At 32.7% G+C, this 19,936-nt stretch overlaps 1 protein-coding gene across 5 annotated transcripts in view; it reads left to right on the top strand.

Annotated features, from left to right (window-relative positions):
- Positions 1-19,936, top strand: part of GULP1 (GULP PTB domain containing engulfment adaptor 1) — a 269,468-nt gene that overhangs the window by 229,110 nt on the left and 20,422 nt on the right. For 3 of the 5 annotated variants that reach the window (XM_020288299.2, XM_020288298.2, XM_076005742.1), the window contains exons 8-11: positions 5,324-5,440; positions 5,693-5,716; positions 6,116-6,208; positions 18,233-18,457. In XM_020288299.2, the coding sequence (XP_020143888.2) occupies positions 5,324-5,440; positions 5,693-5,716; positions 6,116-6,208; positions 18,233-18,457 (459 nt within the window). The remainder of the gene's footprint in view (positions 1-5,323; positions 5,441-5,692; positions 5,717-6,115; positions 6,209-18,232; positions 18,458-19,936) is intronic. The other 2 variants (XM_012779464.3, XM_012779467.3) reach the window with 2 other exon arrangements.

The raw sequence follows: 19,936 nt of genomic DNA on the forward strand, positions 1-19,936 counted from the left end.
TCCAAATATTTGGAATTAAGACACCCTTTGCATAACCATAGCTCAAAGAAAAGTCACAAGGAGAATTAGATTATTTTTTAACTCAGGAACAATAAAATACAACATAGCAAAATTTATAACAGACAGTTAAAGCAGTGCTCAGAGGGAAATTTATAGCTATAGTTGCTTATATAAGAAAAGATAAAAGTGGTAAAGTTAATCATCTTAGTCTTGACATTAAGAAGTTAAAATAAAAACAATAAGAACAAATTGAAGTCAGAATAGAAGGCCAAAAAAAATAAATCAATAAAGACTAGAATCAATGACATTGAAAGAAAATACACAAACAATAAAGAAAATTAACAAAGACTAAAATGGTTATTCTATAAGAGTAATAAAAAAAATAATCCTGTAAAAATATATAACAAGAACAAATATGAGAGAAAATGCAAATTATCTTAAATAAAAGTGAAAAGAGTGAATGTAACTACAGATATTCTAAAGTCTAAAAGGATACAAAGAGAAATATTATATAATTATTATACCAGTAAATTTGGCAATTAATACAAAATTGATGAGCATCTTGAAAAACTTTATTTTACCAAAATTGACAAAGAAGAAATAGAAAGTCTGAATACATAAAATTATGCATAAATATAATTAATTATAAATAAATATAATTTTGTATATAATTCAATCTTTTAAAAAATATTGTTGACAAATAAAATACCAGGCCTGGATAATTGCATTAGCAAGGTCTATAAAACATTTATAAAATAAATACCAATTTTACATAAACTTTTTCAGAATTTAGAGAATGAAGGAATGCTTCTAAAATCATTTTATGAAGTCAGTGTTACCCTAATATAAAAAGTGACAAAGACGTTTCAAAAAATGAAATTTACAGACCAGTGTATCTTATGACAGAGTTAATACTCTTTAACAAAATAATTTTAAATTGAGTCCAGCAATAATATAAATCAACAGAATAGATAATATATTATTACTAAGTTTAGTTTAATAAGAAAATTGAAGCCGGGTGCGGTGGCTCCCATCTGTAATCCTAGCACTCTGGGAGGCAGAGGCGGACGGATTACTCGAGGTCAGGAGTTCGAAACCAGCCAGATCAAGAGCAAGACCCGTCTCTACTATAAATAGAAATAAATTAATTGGCCAACTAATATATATAGAAAAAATTAGCCAGGCATGGTGACGCATGCCTGTAGTCCCAGCTACTCGGGAGGCTGAGGCAGGATTGCTTGAGCCCAGGAGTTTGAGGTTGCTGTGAGCTACGCTGACGCCATGGCACTCACTCTAGCCTGGGCAACAAAGCGAGACTCCGTCTCAAAAAAAAAAAAAAAATTGATCAATGTATTCCAACATTTTAACAAAATAACAACAAAATAATCTTAGTAGATAGAAAAAAAATACCCCACTAGACAAAATTTAACCCAACCGATGATAAAATTAACAGCATATAGGAATAAAAATGATATATCTTATTTTGATAAATACTTTTAAAGCCTTATAGGTAACATATTAACTAATGTTGAATTATTGAAAGCTTTCCTCCTAAGACTGGAACAAGGCAGAGATGTTCATACTCACTACCTATTTATCACAATATTAGATGTCTTAGCTAGTGAATAGGCAAGGGGTGGGGAGAAGGCATAAAGACTGGAAAGAGAGAAGTAACATTGTCTTTTTCACAGATACAATAGCAAATTTTTAATATAAAAATCCTAAAAATCTACAAAAAACTACCATAATTATGATATAAATTAGGCAAGAACACATGATACAAGGTCAATTTACAAAATGAATTGTGTTTCTGTCTACTAGCAAAAAAAAGGAATAAATATCTATTTCATATAGCATCAGCAAACACAAAATAATTAGGATTAAAAAATGTGCAAGGCATCTATACTAAAATTTTCAAAATATTGCTGAATGTTAAGAAGACCTAAAATAATGGGAGAAAGATACCATATTCATGAATAAAAAGGCTCCATTTAATTAAGTTGGCAATTCTATCAAATTGATCCATAGATTGATTCAATACAATTCTGATCAAAATCACAATGGGATTTTTAGTAGAAATTGAAAAGTTATTTCTAGTATAGTAATACAAATGGCCAGAAAAAATTAATCTTGAAAGAGAATACCAAATTGGGAGACACATATTGCCTGATTTCAGAAATACCCACACATACATGGTCAATTTATTTTCCAGAAATATGATAAGAAAATTCAATGGAGAAAGAAGTCTTTTTGACAAGTGATTTTGGAACAATGAACTAAATATATTAAAAAATACAAAGACTTAACCTCTACTTATGCTACATAAAAGTAATTTGAGATGGATCATAGGCATAAAATAGAAGCTTCTATAGTCTTATACACAACCTTCGTTAAAAAACAGAATATCTTTATGAACATTGAATGGAATGAACATTGAATGATATCCTAGAAATGACCACAAAAGCACTTGTTAAACATGATCAAAAATAGGATGCAATGGACTTTATCAAAAGTAAAAAATTTTCTGTTAATCTATAAACATTATTAATCAGATGAAATGGCAAGCCACATACTATGAGACTACATTTTCAGTACATATATCTGAAAAAGGATTTGTATCTAGAATATATTAATATAAAGAACTCCTTAAAATCAATAATAAAACATAAAAAAAAGAATACAAAATGTGCAATAGACTTGATCAAGGATCTACTTCATACAGAAAATATTAAAAAGGCCAATGAGCACATAAAACCAGGATAATATCATTATTCAACAGGGAAATGCAAATTAGAAATGTGTTGATATAACATCATTCATCCACTGAAAGGACTACAACTAAAAAGACTATCAGTATCTGATGTTGGTGAGAATGTGCCACAACCAGAACTCTTATAGCTGGTGAGAATATAAAATGGCATAATTACTTTGGAAAACAGTTTGGCAATTTCATATAATGTTAAATGTAGACCTATCCTATGATTAGCAATTGCATTCAAGGTATTTATGAAAACACATGTCTACCAAAATATTTTACATGAATGTTTGTAGTAGTTTTACTCACAATAACTAAATAACTGAAAACACCATGGATGCCTATTATATAGGAAAAAAGATAAATCAATTAGAGTATTAATGCATACAACATGTGTGAAACTCAAAAACATTAGGTTAGTACAAGAATCCAGACACAAATTAATAAATACTATATATTTTTTCCATAGATGTCAAGGACAAGCACATCTGACTTATGATGATAGAAACTAGAGCAATGGTTGCCCATTATAGGTGTTATTTGACTGAAAGTAGGCATAGAAGACTTTCTGAGGGGGGTGTAAAATATTTTTGATACTTAAGGAGATGGTGGTTATATTGGAATATAAATTTATCAAAATACATCTGATCTTACAATTAAGATTGATGCATTTCACTGTATATAAATTTTATCCTCTTTCCTCCCCCCCCCCCAAATATGTGAGGGCTGGAGAATCATAAATTCTGAATTTGAACTCTAGGCTTCCACAGTGAGCCTTTAGGCAAATTGTATAATCTTGTAGAATTGCAGTTTCATCATATGATTATGGACATAAAAATAATCCTCACCTCAGAGTCATTAAGAATCAAGTGAGGAAATGTACACAGATACCTAAATGCTCTATAAAGATTTATTGTTATAAAAAGAATATAGTTTCTTAAAAGACATTAATGTAAATAAATAATTAGATGAAGTCCAATACCCTCAATGATGAATCAACAATGTTACCATTTAAATGATTCTCTATGGTATATAAATTGAGTATTTGAAGATAACATAATGTCTCTTTAAAAGGAACATCGAACCCATAATTTAAAAGGTTAAAAATTAACTATAATTAAAAGTGTCTTTTTATTATAAAATAAATATAAACATCTTACCTAAAGTTTTGAAATTAGAAACAGAAAAAAAATCCTTCATAATCTTATAACCAATCAAATCCAATTTTACTACTTTTTAATATTACACATAATTCTAACACCTAATACAACCAAATTTCTTTCTATACATATTTTTTTCATTAGTTTGAATCATTTATTTAGTAGCTTTAATTGTGGCTTGTTGTTTATTATATTTTCCCTATGTTTTCAAGAACAGATAGGCTTCTTACATAATTTTATGTACATATTTTGCATTTTTTATTAACACTATAAATATTTTTTGTGGCTAAAGCCTTCTTTTAACAAATAATGAACTACAAAAGATAATATCAAATAATCTATATTTTGTTAATAAAGTATATTTTCATTTTAGGTTGATCTTAGTACATCATAAACTATTAGGATTTGAAATAGATTAGTTAAAGAATTACACTTTCAATATTTAATATTATTATTAGTTTTTTGTTATCTGGGGTGTCTTACTAAATACGATATTTGTAATGCATTAAATTAATCAATGACTTTACCAAATTCCTTTATGATACTAAGAAAATAAATATTTATTTAGTGTTTACTTTGTAGAAGACATCATGCAATCAGTGGAGTAATGAATGGAGAAAAGATGAGATGGTCAACTTAGGAAATTTGTGGCAGTTTCTAATTGATAGATCTGAGATTGTAAATCGTTTAGAGGCCAAATTCAGAGGACAGATATATTTTGTTCATTGGCATATTTGCTTTGCAAACATACAAACTGTTTATCATCACTTAAAATTGAGAGCTGTCATATAAAATTTCATATTTCTTACCTCATCTCACATTTTTAAGATCTGAAAATTCTGGACTGGAGTTGTTCATTTCCACTGGGCAACAATTAACTGGAAGTGAGTAGCAGTTGTTTCATTTACAGGGCACATCTCAAGTTTTCCACAGACACCACCCAGTCTGCCTCATTCAAGGTACCTGCCCAGGGTTTAACAAACCCTTTCACTGGGAAAGAAAATAAGTGGCAAAGCAACAAGAGAAACAGCATTTGGCATTGTGCTGTCATTTAATAGGCACTAAATATTGGAGGAAGAAAGGAAAACAACTAGGAAAAAATGCTACAATAAAAAAGATGACAAGTTGGAAAGAAAGAACTCTTGCTTGCAACTTTCTAACTTCAACAGCTATTTATTAATCTCTCCCTCTTGTTTTCAATATTGTACTCAGGCATTGAATTATTATGTTAGCATAAAATCCTTTGTTCGTTTACTACATCTCTACCGGCCACTTCCGCCATTTCCCTTCTGAAGTACTTACTGTGACTGTCTTAGAATACCTCATATGAATGTTTTTTCTAATTCAAAGAACAGGTTCGACATATTATTATTAAAATGCCGATCTTCTTTGTTTGATTTTTATAAAGGCTGAAGAGATAACTTTAACAATTGGCCAAGCATTTGACCTGGCATACAGGAAATTTCTAGAATCTGGAGGAAAAGATGTTGAAACAAGAAAACAGATTGCAGGGTTACAGAAAAGAGTGAGTAAACTAAGCTTGTTGTTTCACATTTGTGTGATGTAAGTACAGGGAAACTTGCATATCATCAAACAAATTTAGAAGGCCTGCCATTAAATTTCCCCTACACTGATTGGAACGGCTTTCACTGTGGTCCTGTAATTTTTCATTCCTGATCCCCTGCACAGTTTTAACTATTTTATATTGAATTCCCACAAGAACTTAGTGTTCTCATGTGACTTTGCTTCACTTCCTGATGCTTCTCATGGGGATCAGAGCAGCAGAAGCAGCAGATGCTGGGTAAGTGGTTTCCCATGCAGATCAGATTCCTTTGTAATTAAATTACACCCTTTCTCCACTCTTCAGAATCATCATGAGCAAGTTTCACTGTCTTGCGGTTGTACTCCAAGATTATGGGTATAGATTGCACAGTGCAACAAGAAAACACAAAAATGAGGTGTTAGGAATATAGGATTTGTACACACATAAAAATGTAGTTTAAATTTAATGTTTTTTCAGTGACCTAGAATCCTTCAATAATTCCCAAGCTTCATCAAATAATTTTATACCCTGTGCACAGGAGAGGACATTACAATTTTAAAGAACATAAAATCCTATTAATTAATGTAGTCAATATCATAGTTAATATTTTTCAAGGAAATGTATCTGAAAGGTATTCAATAATTATTTGCTTTTTAGATTCAAGACTTAGAAACAGAAAATATGGAACTGAAAAATAAAGTACATGATTTGGAAAACAAGTTAAGAATAACTCAAGTATCAACATCTCCAGTAAGTATATTGAATATGTGTATATTTTCCTTAGAAACAGATTGTGTGGTAATAAAACATTTCTGTATCACTAGTTCTGCAATATTTCAAATAATACTTCATGATCAGTAATTTAAAACTAAACATGGATAGAGATGAAAGCTGATAAACAAGGTTAATTTATAGTTAAAATCACATAGGGTAGTTCAAGCCAGAGTTGTTTTCTATGTTGCTTTTTCCCTTGTGTTTTCCAACATAATTCAATCTTCAATTTGGCCTTAAGTTTTAATATACTTTTTCTCTTTGTGGCATATTCTTCTTTGATTCCTATTGATTACTATTTACTGAGGTGAGATTTAATGACCCATTCCAGTCTTCCCATGGAGTACTGAACTTCATTATAGGAATTGGACTGTTAACAAGACTGAATCTGGTTTCTTATATTACATAGCAAGTTCCCACTGGGGCTGAGGCAATTGTATACCAGAAACTAAAATGAGTGGTAATCTCTATAGACAACATTCACGTCTTTGTGGTTAAATTATTTATGTTTGACTTGTCACAGTTTTGAAATTCTTTTCCCAATACCATGTATGATATCATTATTACATGATTTTGGTGAAGGGAATATTTTTGGAGGGAGGTGGAATTCAAAGCAATATTTTTTCTAGGCAAAATATAATTAGGAGAAGGAGAAGAGGTTTTTTTTCTGTTTGAATCATCTGTATGACTGATATTGTCATTTAAAATATATACATTATTCTGCACTGCAAAAATATGTAATATCTAACTTATGGCATAATACTATGCACTGAAAAAATTTTGCTGCAAAATTTCATTTGGAAGTCCATTTTGGTTCAATACATAGGCTAAACTCAATGAAAACATTCACACACACACACACACACACACACATGAAAACACACACATAATTAAATCTAATACTAGAGTAGCTCACTAGCTCATCATTGTGAAGAATAATGCTTCTAGAAAAAGTTGCATGTAGGGTTTAAAACTTGGAATGCCCTGAAAATGAGTCAAGAAAACCTTCCTTTCCTCTAAAATCACCCATTTCCATCTTCCTACTGAATGAATTGGTATTTCCATTGCTTGGCATATGGTTTGTACCAGTGGGGCTGATGTAGCCAAGATGAGTGAGATTGGGAGTGAGGTACGGATGTACCTGTATTATGCACAATGAGGTACTGGAACATCCTCTTCAGATTCTGCCTTTATTATAATATTCTTTTTTTTATTATTATTATTCACTGTTTGCTGCTTACCAGGATTATGGTTTTTTTCTTATCTCCCTCCTTCCAAGGAATAGAACATCACCCAAACTCCTCCTACCTTTGTTCTCAAAATGAAACACACACCCTTTTGGGTCTTGTCAAAAGTCTTATTATAAGCCATGCTATGAAACAAACTAGTAATATAAAGATAAATAAAGGGGAAGTTATTTTTTCAAGTTTTAATAAAGTAGTTGTTTCTGGAATTCATCACATATGAAGAGTAGCTTTGCTTTAGCCTTTGTGTAGACAATGGAGTAAAATAAGATTCGTCACCATCTTGCAAGCAACCCAAAAGCATGTTCACTATGTATACTCTTTCTCTGAGGAAGAACAGCTGAGTATCTGATACCATCTTGAGGAACAAGGTAGATTTGGGAGCAGCAAAGAGGTTTTGAGTATGTTGATAAAACTGTGCCCTGTCTTTTTATTAATATCTCCCCAAAGCAGACGCTGCTCTGGATTACCACTGGTATAACTGAGAAGGCGGGTCAGGGTTGGGGTTATGAATGTGCATTTGTGATCTCACATGGTTATGAAGTCATTTTCAGAAAGGCAAGGGGCAGGAAGAATAACAAGATGACCCTTGCTTCAATTTCTTTGACCATCTGGCAGATATAACCATTGCAAGCATGCATGTTTTTAGGTAAATGAAACACAGACTGTGAGTATATCCATTTATTCAGCAATTCTCAGTGGTAGAGTCAGTTATATATAAACAATTAAGTTATTAAAATAGCCAGTTATTAAAATGGATTAACTGTTCTAAAGTTAGGTAATTTAATAATTATTTTAGGCATTGTGTTCATGTCAGTCTAAATTTATCTGAATAAAATGCTTCAAAGACCACAGTTAAAAAGGTAAATTTAAAAGGAAATCATTTTCTCTAAATCACTTTTCACACTTGTACACCTATGTAATAAATTTATTGTCATTCATTATTATGCAAATGACAAATTAAAACCATGATCTACTTATATCCTTTTGTCACAGTAGTACCTTTATGTGTACATTTCTTTATTTTAACTTTAAAAAATTGTCACATAGTTTTTCAGCTCCTAAAATCTTGTCATATGACATTATGTTAAATGAAATAAGCCAGGCACAGAAAGACAAATACCATATGATCTAGCCTATATGTGGGAGCTAAAAAAAATTAAACTCATAGAAGCAAAGGGTAGAATGGTAGAAAGGGCTAGGGCAGAGCTGAGGAGGGAATGGTGGATTAAGGTGAGATGTTGGTCAAAGATACAAAATTTCAATTACACAAGAGGAATAAGTTCAAGAGATCAGTTGTATAACATGGTGACTATAGCTAATAACAATGTAATATATACTTGAAATTGCTAAGAAAATAGATTTTAATTGTTTCCACCACAAATAAATATGTGAAAAAATAGAAATTATTTGATTCTTAAAACAAAGTGAATTCAAGACCATTTTTAAATTGCTAACATTTAAATGTAAAATTAAATGCTGAAATTTAAAATGCAATTGGTGACATACCAATCTTAAAAGTATCAATTCAAATGGTTTTAAAAATATTGTTATAGGCATTTTCTAATATGTTTTTTATTAACAAGTATGTTTGCCTTTCATCTTCGATTTTAGTTGTATAGCTGTAAAATAAACTAGTATAACATGAAGGACAGCAATATTTATTACACATCTGTTAAAATGAGCTCCTAAGTTTCTAATATTAAAAATAAATTAAAATTAATAAAATTAATTACCTACAATAATTTAGCATTAATACATAAAAAAGTTACCATACTTATAAATATCCATCCACTTTTGAAGATTTGTTAAAGATTCAAACTATTAAATTTGAAATATAGAAAATGCAAATTATAAATAATTAAAATATAAAGGATTAATATCTCTTATTTAATAGCTCACCATGTATCTGCAGCAAAGCAAATTTCTATTAAGTTAGAATGTTTTACATCTGTTCTTTCTTATGAAATTTGAACATTAGTTTTATAGGACACATAGCCAGAACACAAAGTACCGCACATACTGCCCCCATGGATAGCAAAATAAATGCCTGTTGAATTTATTACTCTGAAACTGAGAGTCTGTAGCTTTTATTTGTTTGTTTTGAGCTTATAAGACTGAAAGTTAGAATGCTCCAAAACTGCTAAAGTTCTCAGCAGTTTGTTTTAAAAGATTGGAAGCAGCAATCTATACATTGAAGAACCACTGAAGTGAATTATGAATCCCATTATGCACATAGAAATTACAATATAGGTGGGGTTGATGTGTTCAATTAATTTGGCATCAGATTCTCAGTGAGCTTTTAGTGTGTTATAGTGAGAGAAGCCCCTAAAACCAATAGCTCTTCGCAATTGACCAGCCTACAACAGACCTTGATCCTACTGGGAATCAAATTTTCCTAAGTTACACAGAAGTGACCCTTATTAAAAAGGGGTGCCATGTAAGAAAACACTAATTCAAAAGTAGTTTTCCATAAATTATTTAATGCTATAATTTGGTTCATAAAAATAAACTTAAAAACAATGATTGTCTGAAATAGCAGGATTTTCTGCTCAACACACAATATAATCCACATTAAGTAATTGCTAGTCAAAGTAAAATAGAAAACTTATCTCTAATCTTAGCTTTAAAATATTCTCTTTGGGAAGAGGAAAAGAACAAAGGTAGGAATAGAATTTTTGGGTTTTGTGGCATTAAAAGTAATGTAGAAAATGAAAATATTCTAAATTACTGGTATGTATACTATTCTTCTTATCAGTCTGCGATAAAATAGCAGATAAAGTAAGATATGGGAAGCAAGAGAAAAATAAGTAGAAACATTTTTGATAAAATTCAATTAGAGCTCACGTCTGTAATCCTAGCTCTGGGAGGCCGAGGCGGGCGGATTGCTCGAGGTCAGGAGTTCGAAACCAGCCTGAGCAAGAGCGAGACCCCGTCTCTACTATAAATAGAAAGAAATTAATTGGCCAACTAACATATATATATATACAAAAAATTAGCTGGGCATGGTGGCGCATGCCTGTAGTCCCAGCTACTTGGGAGGCTGAGGCAGGAGGATTGCTTGAGCCAGGAGTTTGAGGTTGCTGTGAGCTAGGCTGACGCCATGGCACTCACTCTAGCCTGGGCAACAAAGTGAGACTCTGTCTCAAAAAAAAAAAAAAAAAAAAAAAAAAAATTCAATTAGATAACTAAAAACTTACAAGTCACTGTCCCTAACAAGAGATCCAAAGTCAAAGTTGAATTTCTGTTAATACAAGGCAATAATTAAAATGTACCAGATCTTCTAATAATAAATGACAGTCTTCATTAGAAATATTGATCCTTTTATTCTATATTAAATCATAAATTTAAAATATGAGGCCCCATGCAGCAGAATGATCCCATGGATAGCCTTTGTCTTTAAGGAATCATTGCATACGTAAGAACCTAGGAGCACTTTTCCACTCTCCTCAGAGACACCCTAAAGAAAGATTGCTATTTCTTAGATGATTTTCAGTCATTTATGTAGTTTGTTCATCAATACAAACTGGTCATACTGATAGATTTTGAAGTTGCAAACTATGTGATTTTAGGTTCAAACTTTTAATAAAAATATTCAAGAATACTAAGAAGTTCTCTCAAGGTTTTGTGGTATATACATTTTTGTTTTGTTTTTGTTTTTTGTAGTCCCACTAATTCATCACTTGAATTTTGAAATGATATATTTATGACATAGTGTATATGCTGCAATGCATATTACTTTGATTTTGATTTCATCTCACTTGCCAAATGTATATATTTGATGCCGTTGTGATGTGCTATGGAAGCTTGTAAAATGTTTATGGAACATCTACTATGGCCATATGATGTTTCAAGCCTTTGGGTTTTAACACTTTATCGATTGTAGATGTTAAGTTACTTGCATCCCGTGAGGAGAGAAAAGGGGATAGGTAATAAATACATAAGTAAATGAATAAATAACTTTTAAAAATCATATCTCATATATACTATCAGAGCTCATATAAAATAAAATGGAGCAGAATAGAAGAGACTGACTGAGGACTCGTTTAGAGAAATTGATCAGGGAATCTGTTCCTGAGGAGGTAGCATTTGAATTGAGACTTGAATGATAAAAACTAAGCCAATGCAAAGGGCTGAAAACAGTAACAATACTTTTGTGGCTGGAGCATAGTGACTGGAGCATAGTGACTGAGAACCAAAAAGGTTGGAGATGACATTGGAGAGAGTCAGGGTTGAGATGTGATAAGGCCATGCAGGCCGTGGCAAAGGTTTTACAGTTTTTAAAATTGCAGTGAGAAGTTACTGAAAGGTTTCAACCAGGGGATTTGTAAATCATCTGGCTGCTGTGTTCACCATGGACCATTAGAGATCAAAGTGATATCCTAGAAACAGGCTAGGAGGCTATTTCCATAGTCTAGGAGAGGGAGAAGAGTACATTAGACTAGAATTCTGTCCGTTGGGATGATGAGCATAGCTTGATTCTTCATACATTTTGGAAGTAGAGCTTGCAGGATTTATTGATAGGTTGGTTGGGAGCTGTAGGGAAAAAAGGGGTCAGGAATATTCTGTAGAGTTTTATTCTGACTGGGTGGTCATGTCATTTTCTGAAATAGACATTATTTGGAGGAGTTGAGGGGTAATCAATCAATATTTCACTTTTGCAATTGTTACCTCTGTCAACTAAAGAGTCAATTTGAGATGTTTATAGATGATCAGATATACAAATCTGGAATCCAAATGGGGGGCTGGGCTCATAATATAGTACTTGAGTAAAAAAACTTTGTCCTTTTCCTATCATGATTCGGACTATTGTTTATTGTTTTACTCTGCCCAGTGTAAATTTGGCCACTGTGAGGTTATGCAATTTAATTCTAGCTAAAGAAAATAATATGAGACTATTGGTTTTGTTCAGTATGAAAATTATGACATTCCTAGCTATTAGAACGTATACATTTAATATTTATTCCAAATCTTTTTCACTTAAGAAATTCCTCAGGATAAATGAGGAAAAATAAGCTCCTATTTTTCATTTTCTCAAGTATTAATTTATGTAAATGTATAACATTTCAGGGTATAAAAAGTTTTGTAGTTTTTTTTTTGTTTTTTTTTTGTTGTTGTTGTTGTTTTTTACTTAAACAGAGTACTTATTATATGTCTACTAAATACCACTCAAATGGTTCAATCATGGGTCCCTTTTCTGGCAAATGAACTAGCCTTTGCTAGTACCTATATTACATACCTCTGTATCACACTTAGATTGTGGAACTGTTTTCACTAGTTTTAGAAATTAGGTTCTTATTTTATACAGTCATTTATATACACTGAGAAATTTCCGTTACTTGACTGTGCTATTTGCTTTTTTCTGTGTTCCAGTGGTTTGGCAAGAGATTAGAGGTTGGGTTTTCCACCATTTGGTACTAATTATCTAGGAACAATCTGATTTCCATTTATTACATTCACATGGCAATACTGCTTGTATTTATATTAGAAAAAGTTTATTCTGCCCTCACAGCTTCATGAATGCCTCCATAAGATTGTTCATTATAAGATGTGGGCATAACAAGTTAAATCAAATTGTTCCTCTTGTTTCTTGTGTTTGGGTACTTACATTTTACTTTTCTGACTATAGAAGCTTTTAACCAAATCAGACTATTGCCAGGAAATCAAATGACTAAAATTGTAGTCCTAGGGAATATCAGATTTTCTATTGCTGAGTAAAACAAAGGTCTTCCTTTCAATTAAACCCAGTGTTAGATAAAATTCTACCTTTACATAATAACTGTGTGGCCACTGATTAGATTTGGTAGGTCAATTATAACCTAAAATGTGTATTTCATTGTGGATAAACAAACCTACCTATTTTCCTGTAGTGTTTTCTCAGCTACTATTGAAGTCAGGATGGGCAAGAGCAGATTAAAAACTCTCAATTATACAAGTCGAATGTGAATCTTTAAACAAAGGCAAAAATTTTAAACATGAACACTGGTTTGGAACCCACAAAAAATGATTAGGAGTGCACAACTCCACTTTCATAATTATTAGTTGCACAAAAGAGGATTCTAAAAAAGTGAACCCTAGTGGGCAGATAGAATAATGTTCCCATTCCAGTTCTGACCTTGAGTACCCAGTCAAGTCATTTAGCCTCTTGTTTCAGTTTTCCTCTTTGTAATAGGCAGACAATCATACCCATTTAACATGCAAGATTCTTATAAAAACTGTAAGATAATAGGTCTGACAGCTAAGGGACCAATGTAAACCAACTATGGATCTAGAATCTGAAAAAATACATTCTTGGTGCTGTAAGTTCTAGATTAGTCATTATCTTTAAATCTTCTTTAAAACGTGATGTTGAAAATGTGCCATAACCATGAACTTCAAAAGTATGAATCAGTATGGCAACTGATAAAGATCTGCCAGAACGTTTTACATTACCATTGTCTTGCCCTGTCTTTAGGGTTATTTTTAATATTCCAATGTTTTAACTAGAAAAAACTAATTTAAAATATAAATTTAAAAGAATTTATTTCTTAAATTTAATTTAAGAGATTTATTAAATTTAAATTTATTTCTTTAATTTATTTCTTAAATTTTAACTCTAAGTTGAATTTTGAACCTCTGCTATTTTAATGAATGTGATCAATCATATTTTAATTTTGAAGTCATTTGTTTTACATTTAAAAAGAGTCTTTGAAGATCTATATTGCCAATACAATTCATGGCACAAAATGAAATTTCAGTATCATTCTAATATTTCTGTAGGTATTACCACAGAACTGTTTAATCTTTAATGCAGTTATTTTGTTTGGTACTTATTTATTTATATTTTGAGACAGAGTCTCACTCTGTCACCCAGGCTAGTGTGCCATGGTGTCAGCTCATGGCAACCCCAAACTCCTGGGCTCAAAGGATCCTCCTGTCTCAGCCTCCCAAGTAGCTGGACTACAGGCTCACACCACCATGCCTGGTTAATTTTTTCTATATTTAGTAGAGAAGGGGTCTTGCTCTTGCTCAGGCTGGTCTCCAACTCCTGACCTCAAACGATCCTTCCATCCCCGCCTCCCAGAGTGCTAGGGTTACAGATGTGAGCCTCCTGCTCCTGGCTTTTTTGTTTGTTGTTTATTTGTATTCAATATCTACTGATAGAATTCAAATACTTTTATGACATTTTATCTTGTCACATTTATGCAAAACTTAATGTTGAAAGAGTCACCACTGCCTAAATGCACCAAGCCACTACTTATTGAAAGAAATTGGTTCAAAAATAAAGCAACAACAAATCTCAAATATGAAGTTATTAATATATCTTAATAACCTGACAACTTCAGCATAATTAACATGTAATTGTTGTACAGAAAATTCCCCTTAGTATAATAATTAAGATTCTATGCATGTTCCTAAAGACCAAGACACTTGGATATGAACATAAAAGAGTTAGTTGAACAGTGGTGTAGAACAGTCCAAAAACTTTGGTTTTTAGCTATCTGTCAAAATACTGAAAGAAGGCCCAAAATAAAATTATCAAGCTGTTTTTTCTCTAAACAATGTAATTTCTTAAAAATATACATTTTTGACTAGTTTAAAATATAGCAGCTTAAAAAAGACTAGTTCTAGAATCCTTAAACTTAAGTGCCAAAAATGTCTCTGTATGTCATTGAGGCATTTTATCTACATGTTCATATCCTAATTTAATAGGCTTAAGCAGGCATCCTCAAACTATGGCCCATGGGCCATATGCCACCTGCCTAGGACATGTATCCAGCCCGCCGGGTGTTTTTGCCACTGCTGCCTGTCCTGCTTAGCAGCCGACTCATCCCTGGCCCACAGTGTGCATTCTCCAACGGTCTGAGGGAGAGTGAACTGGCCCCTTGTTTAAAAAGTTTGAGGACCCCTGGGCTTAACAGTTTGGTGCAGAATCAAGCATTAAAAATACCCATATATTTAAATATGCTGGTCTTAGATTTAATTTTTGTAAGGAATCAGATATAACATATATAATAATTTCTTGACATAAATTGTGTCTAGGTTCGGAATCATAAACTCAAATGTCAGCTGGGCCCAGCTATGACACAAATGTGTGAAATGGTCACATAGTGATGAATTGGAGAGTGCACACTAACTTAAAGGACACAGCAGATATTCAATACTAGTCACTTGTTTTCATACAAGTTTATTGGACCACTTTCTAGATTTTCAAACTTCTCAAAAAAACCCCTCTGGATTTTAATGTATAATTGCTTTTTATTTATTTATTTTTAACTTTTCTAATTTATATATATAGTACATATTTTTAGAGTACATAGGTTATTTGGATATCTGTATACAATGTGTGATGATCAAACCAGGGTAACTGGGATGTCCATTGCCTTAAATATTTATCTTTTCTTTGTGTTGGGAACACCTGCAAGCAACTAACTCAATACTTTAAAAGACCCTGATAATATAAACAAAAAAATGTCAGATTACTGATGATCCAGAGACCTATGAGAGATAGTCTTGGAGTCTTAAACTCAAGATAGCAAAATTGTTGACATCACATATCCTTGCATTTTGAAAGTGAAGTGACCTCTTAATTGTGATATTTGAACACTTGATTATTTTCATATTATATGCATTTTTCATTTTTGTAAGTGTACCTTCTGAGAGGAAGTAATACTTTTAGAATGTATAATATTAAAACTATGATAAAAATACTAGAGCACCTTCAAGTTAGGTCATTTTGCCCCTAAGCTTGTTATGAGGCACCTAGAAAAGGTTTTACTTTTTTTGGTCAATATATGTCATAAAACAATACAGAGCATTTCCATTTATTTTTTAAGCCAAATAATATCAATAACAACTTCCATTTAATATCTTCTTATGCTTTACTCAATACAGACATCTTTATCAACTTACAGTTTAAATTAAAAAATGCCCTAGTATAAATTAAATAATAAATATTCATTGACAGTAACATCTATATAGAGTACTTTGGACAAACAGCATTTTGCCTACATGGAGCTTAAAAATGTAACCAATAATTAAGTAAAAAATGGCCACCAGTGATAGACTTATACAGCAAGCTATATAGGACAAAAATGTATTTTAAAAATATATGCCTACATATAAAGGGTTACATATTGAACCCTTTCCTCAACTTAATCTCTTACTTCACACTGCTTCCTTTTTGCCTCTCCTTCCAGAAATGTGTAAAGAAGTGGCTCCTAGCTTAAAAATGTCTCTTAAACTTGTTAGTCCTTCGAATTCTAATTTATATTGATTGCTATCTTTTACAATGAAAGTTATCAAAAGTCAAATTTTTGTAGGTTGCCTGAAATTTCTATTAGTGCTGACAAATTTCTGAAGTGGGATTTGTAGCTGAGGGATGCAACTCTAGACCAAAACCCTATATGTGATCTTTCAGGACCAATCACAGGCAGTTACAAAGGCTTTGCCTGGCAAACCTTATGGGTGAGAGCTGCTCTCACCACACCAGATTTGGTGCACAGTTCAGAGGAAATCAGTCTAGCACCCAGGTCCCCTGGCTGGCCATGCTCTCAGTATATCTGCATTTCTAGCCCAGGCAGCTCCATGCAGGGGCCTACTTATTGGGGGCCCTTGGCTGAGGCCTCTGTTAGAGTACCTCTGCCAAGACCACCCTATTCTGGAGCCCTTGGAGACATTTTTCTTCACTATGACTCAGTATCCAGTACTTTTCTACTCCTCGCCCTTCTCTTTTTCCTCTCCCTGGGCTTTTATCCAAAAAAACTTTAGGAACCTTCTGTTCAGATCTCCCTCAGCAATGAGGTAATGCCCTACTTCTGCAGTGATATGTCTGACCTTTGCTCAGTGCCATTCCATGGGGAAAATAGAGCATTGATGGAGCAGGCACCTTCTTCCTGGCCTCTTGCTTATGCTATTGCAGTAAGTAAATAATGGCTTAATTATTACTTTCATTTTGGCTTGTTAATTGACCAGTTTGACATCTGGCAGCTCTGCTCTCTCAGCCCAGCTCAACAGTGGCTTTCCATGCTGTAATGGAAATAGCTCCTAAGAGTCATCCAAAGACTGATGTTCAAACCCAGGACAATGCTCTCTGATTTGCTTCCGATGCTTGACAACTCCCTTTTCCCATCCTCCAAAAGTCCTACCATTTGGAATTCACTACCTATAGAAGGCATGATGAATTTTTAATCTGCTTCTTACCTCATATAGAAATAAGTCACAGAGAATCTATGGACCTTGATTCCCATGTGTTTGTTATCATAAAGACATAATATTACAAACACTAATGCTTCAAAAGAATGTTTCATGAATTAAATCTAAAATGTATGTTGTAACCTTTTTTGAAAATGCCCCAAAGCTGTAACGTTATTTACAAGAGTTTATACTCCTACTTCAAGGGCTGTTCTCTCATTACCATCCTTCCTTTTCCCATCTTATTACACAGAGGCCCTCTCCCAATTAAATCTTCAGGCTTTCCTTATTTCCCTCTCCACACTCTTCTTCTTGGATCCTAATGAATGCAATATTTTATTTAAAATATCTAAAAATGTAATATTTCAGTGAAAAATGATCAAATTAAGCAATCCAGAATCTAAATACTTTCACATAGGAAAATCAACTCTAACCTCATGTTTGAATTTTAGTAGTTATTGTAAAATTATCTTATCATTTTAACAACATACCATTTTACAAATAAATCTTCATGTATACTTTTTCCTTTCCTCCATGCCTTCTTTCCTCTTCTTAGTGTATTTCTCTTTCTGTCATTCCTTTACAGCTGCTGCACAAAATGTCTGATCATGAGCAACACGGGTTTCAGAGATGTTCACCCTCTTTCTGGCGTAGTAGTGATGGTTCATCTCCCTGTCTCAATATTTCTTCCATCTCTGTCACTCCTGTCAACTCGCCTGATTCCAGACTATCATTGGGACTGTTAATACCACCACCTTCCAAATGTGGCCTTCCCAAGCCATTCAGTGAGAACAGCATCCCAAGACCTCATGTAATTTTCTAAGCAGAAAATTCTTTTTATTATCCCATTTTTTTTTTAGTTCTGCCAAAATGTGCTGTTTATATAGGAATCAAAAAGTAGACATATTTTTATTCTCCAGCAAACTGGTATTAACTGAGTAGCACCTAAGTGGACACATAGGTGCTACAGTAATAGGGTATTGGGCAGGTGGGAGGGGGGAGGGGGGCGGGTATATACATACATAGTGAGTGAGATGTGCACCATCTGGGGGATGGCCATGATGGAGACTCAGACTTTTGGGGGGAGGGGGGGAAATGGGCATTTATTGAAACCTTAAAATCTGTACCCCCATAATATGCCAAAATAAAAAAAATAATTAAAAAAAAAGTAGACATATTTTAAATCAATGTGATGAGATCTGAAGCCTTTGTATGCTGTTCCCCCCCCCTTTGGTTACTTGACATCAGAAAGTTTCAAGTAGAGGGTGGTGATAGTGTAGGAATCTACGGAAAGACAAAATAGGGCAGATACATCAAAGGATGCAACAGACATGGCAATTGGGAACTCAGGTCATTGGTGACATTGGTAAAAGCACTTTTAGTAGAGTTCAATGCAAAAAGAGCTAAGTCTAATTGATAGGAGCTAAAAATCGAATGAAGTAAAAGTTGGGACAGAAAGTGCCAAGGAACTCAGCCTTGAAGGGAGGAGAAAAAGAGAGAAGGGCTGGAAGAATAAAGGGAGACAGAGTAAAGAAATGTTTGTTTTGTTTGTTTTGCTTTTAAGGACAGCCAAGATTTGAGCCTTTTTAGATTCTGATAAAGAGAAGAAGTACAGAAGCCAGATGGGATAGGGAAATGATTAGAGATGATAAGGGGAACAATATTCCTGAGTGACAGGAAAGAGATGAGGGATACAATAAACAAATTGTTAAAGAGAGATGACAGCAATTTTACTGCATAAAAAATATATTAACAATTTTTAATATTTTAACTAATAGCAAGTTCATCACTCTTTACATACAATCAACTTTATTTGTCTTTGTCACCTGCATCACCTGTGAATCAGAAAATTAAAATGTATTTTGAGAACTCTAATTTAAATGTGAACCACTCTATGCAATCTCTGCCCAAGATCTTATAGGAAAAGCAAATTTTTTTGAGCTATTCTCCTTGAAAGGGGAATTCTCCTTGTTTTATTCCTGATTAGATCAGATGGTTTTCAAAGCAGATTATATGTGTATATATATATACACATGTATTTTTTCCTGTTTGACAAAGTGATGAATGTCTCACTTTTATATTACTTCTTGGCTATATTTTCATAAGATTTTTATTTTTATCTTCTTCTATTTGTTCAGTCCTGGCCCAGAGTATACCAGATAAGGCAATGATTTTGGTGGTACATTGATGATTATTAATTTATTTTATGAAGTAGCTATGTATTATAGAAAACTTGATAAAATCTTCAGCAATGAATATAAGTTGGTTGTCATTGTGGTTATAAATACAA

This window comes from Microcebus murinus, chromosome 8 (assembly GCF_040939455.1).
Source record: "Microcebus murinus isolate Inina chromosome 8, M.murinus_Inina_mat1.0, whole genome shotgun sequence".
Taxonomy (NCBI): domain Eukaryota; kingdom Metazoa; phylum Chordata; class Mammalia; order Primates; family Cheirogaleidae; genus Microcebus; species Microcebus murinus.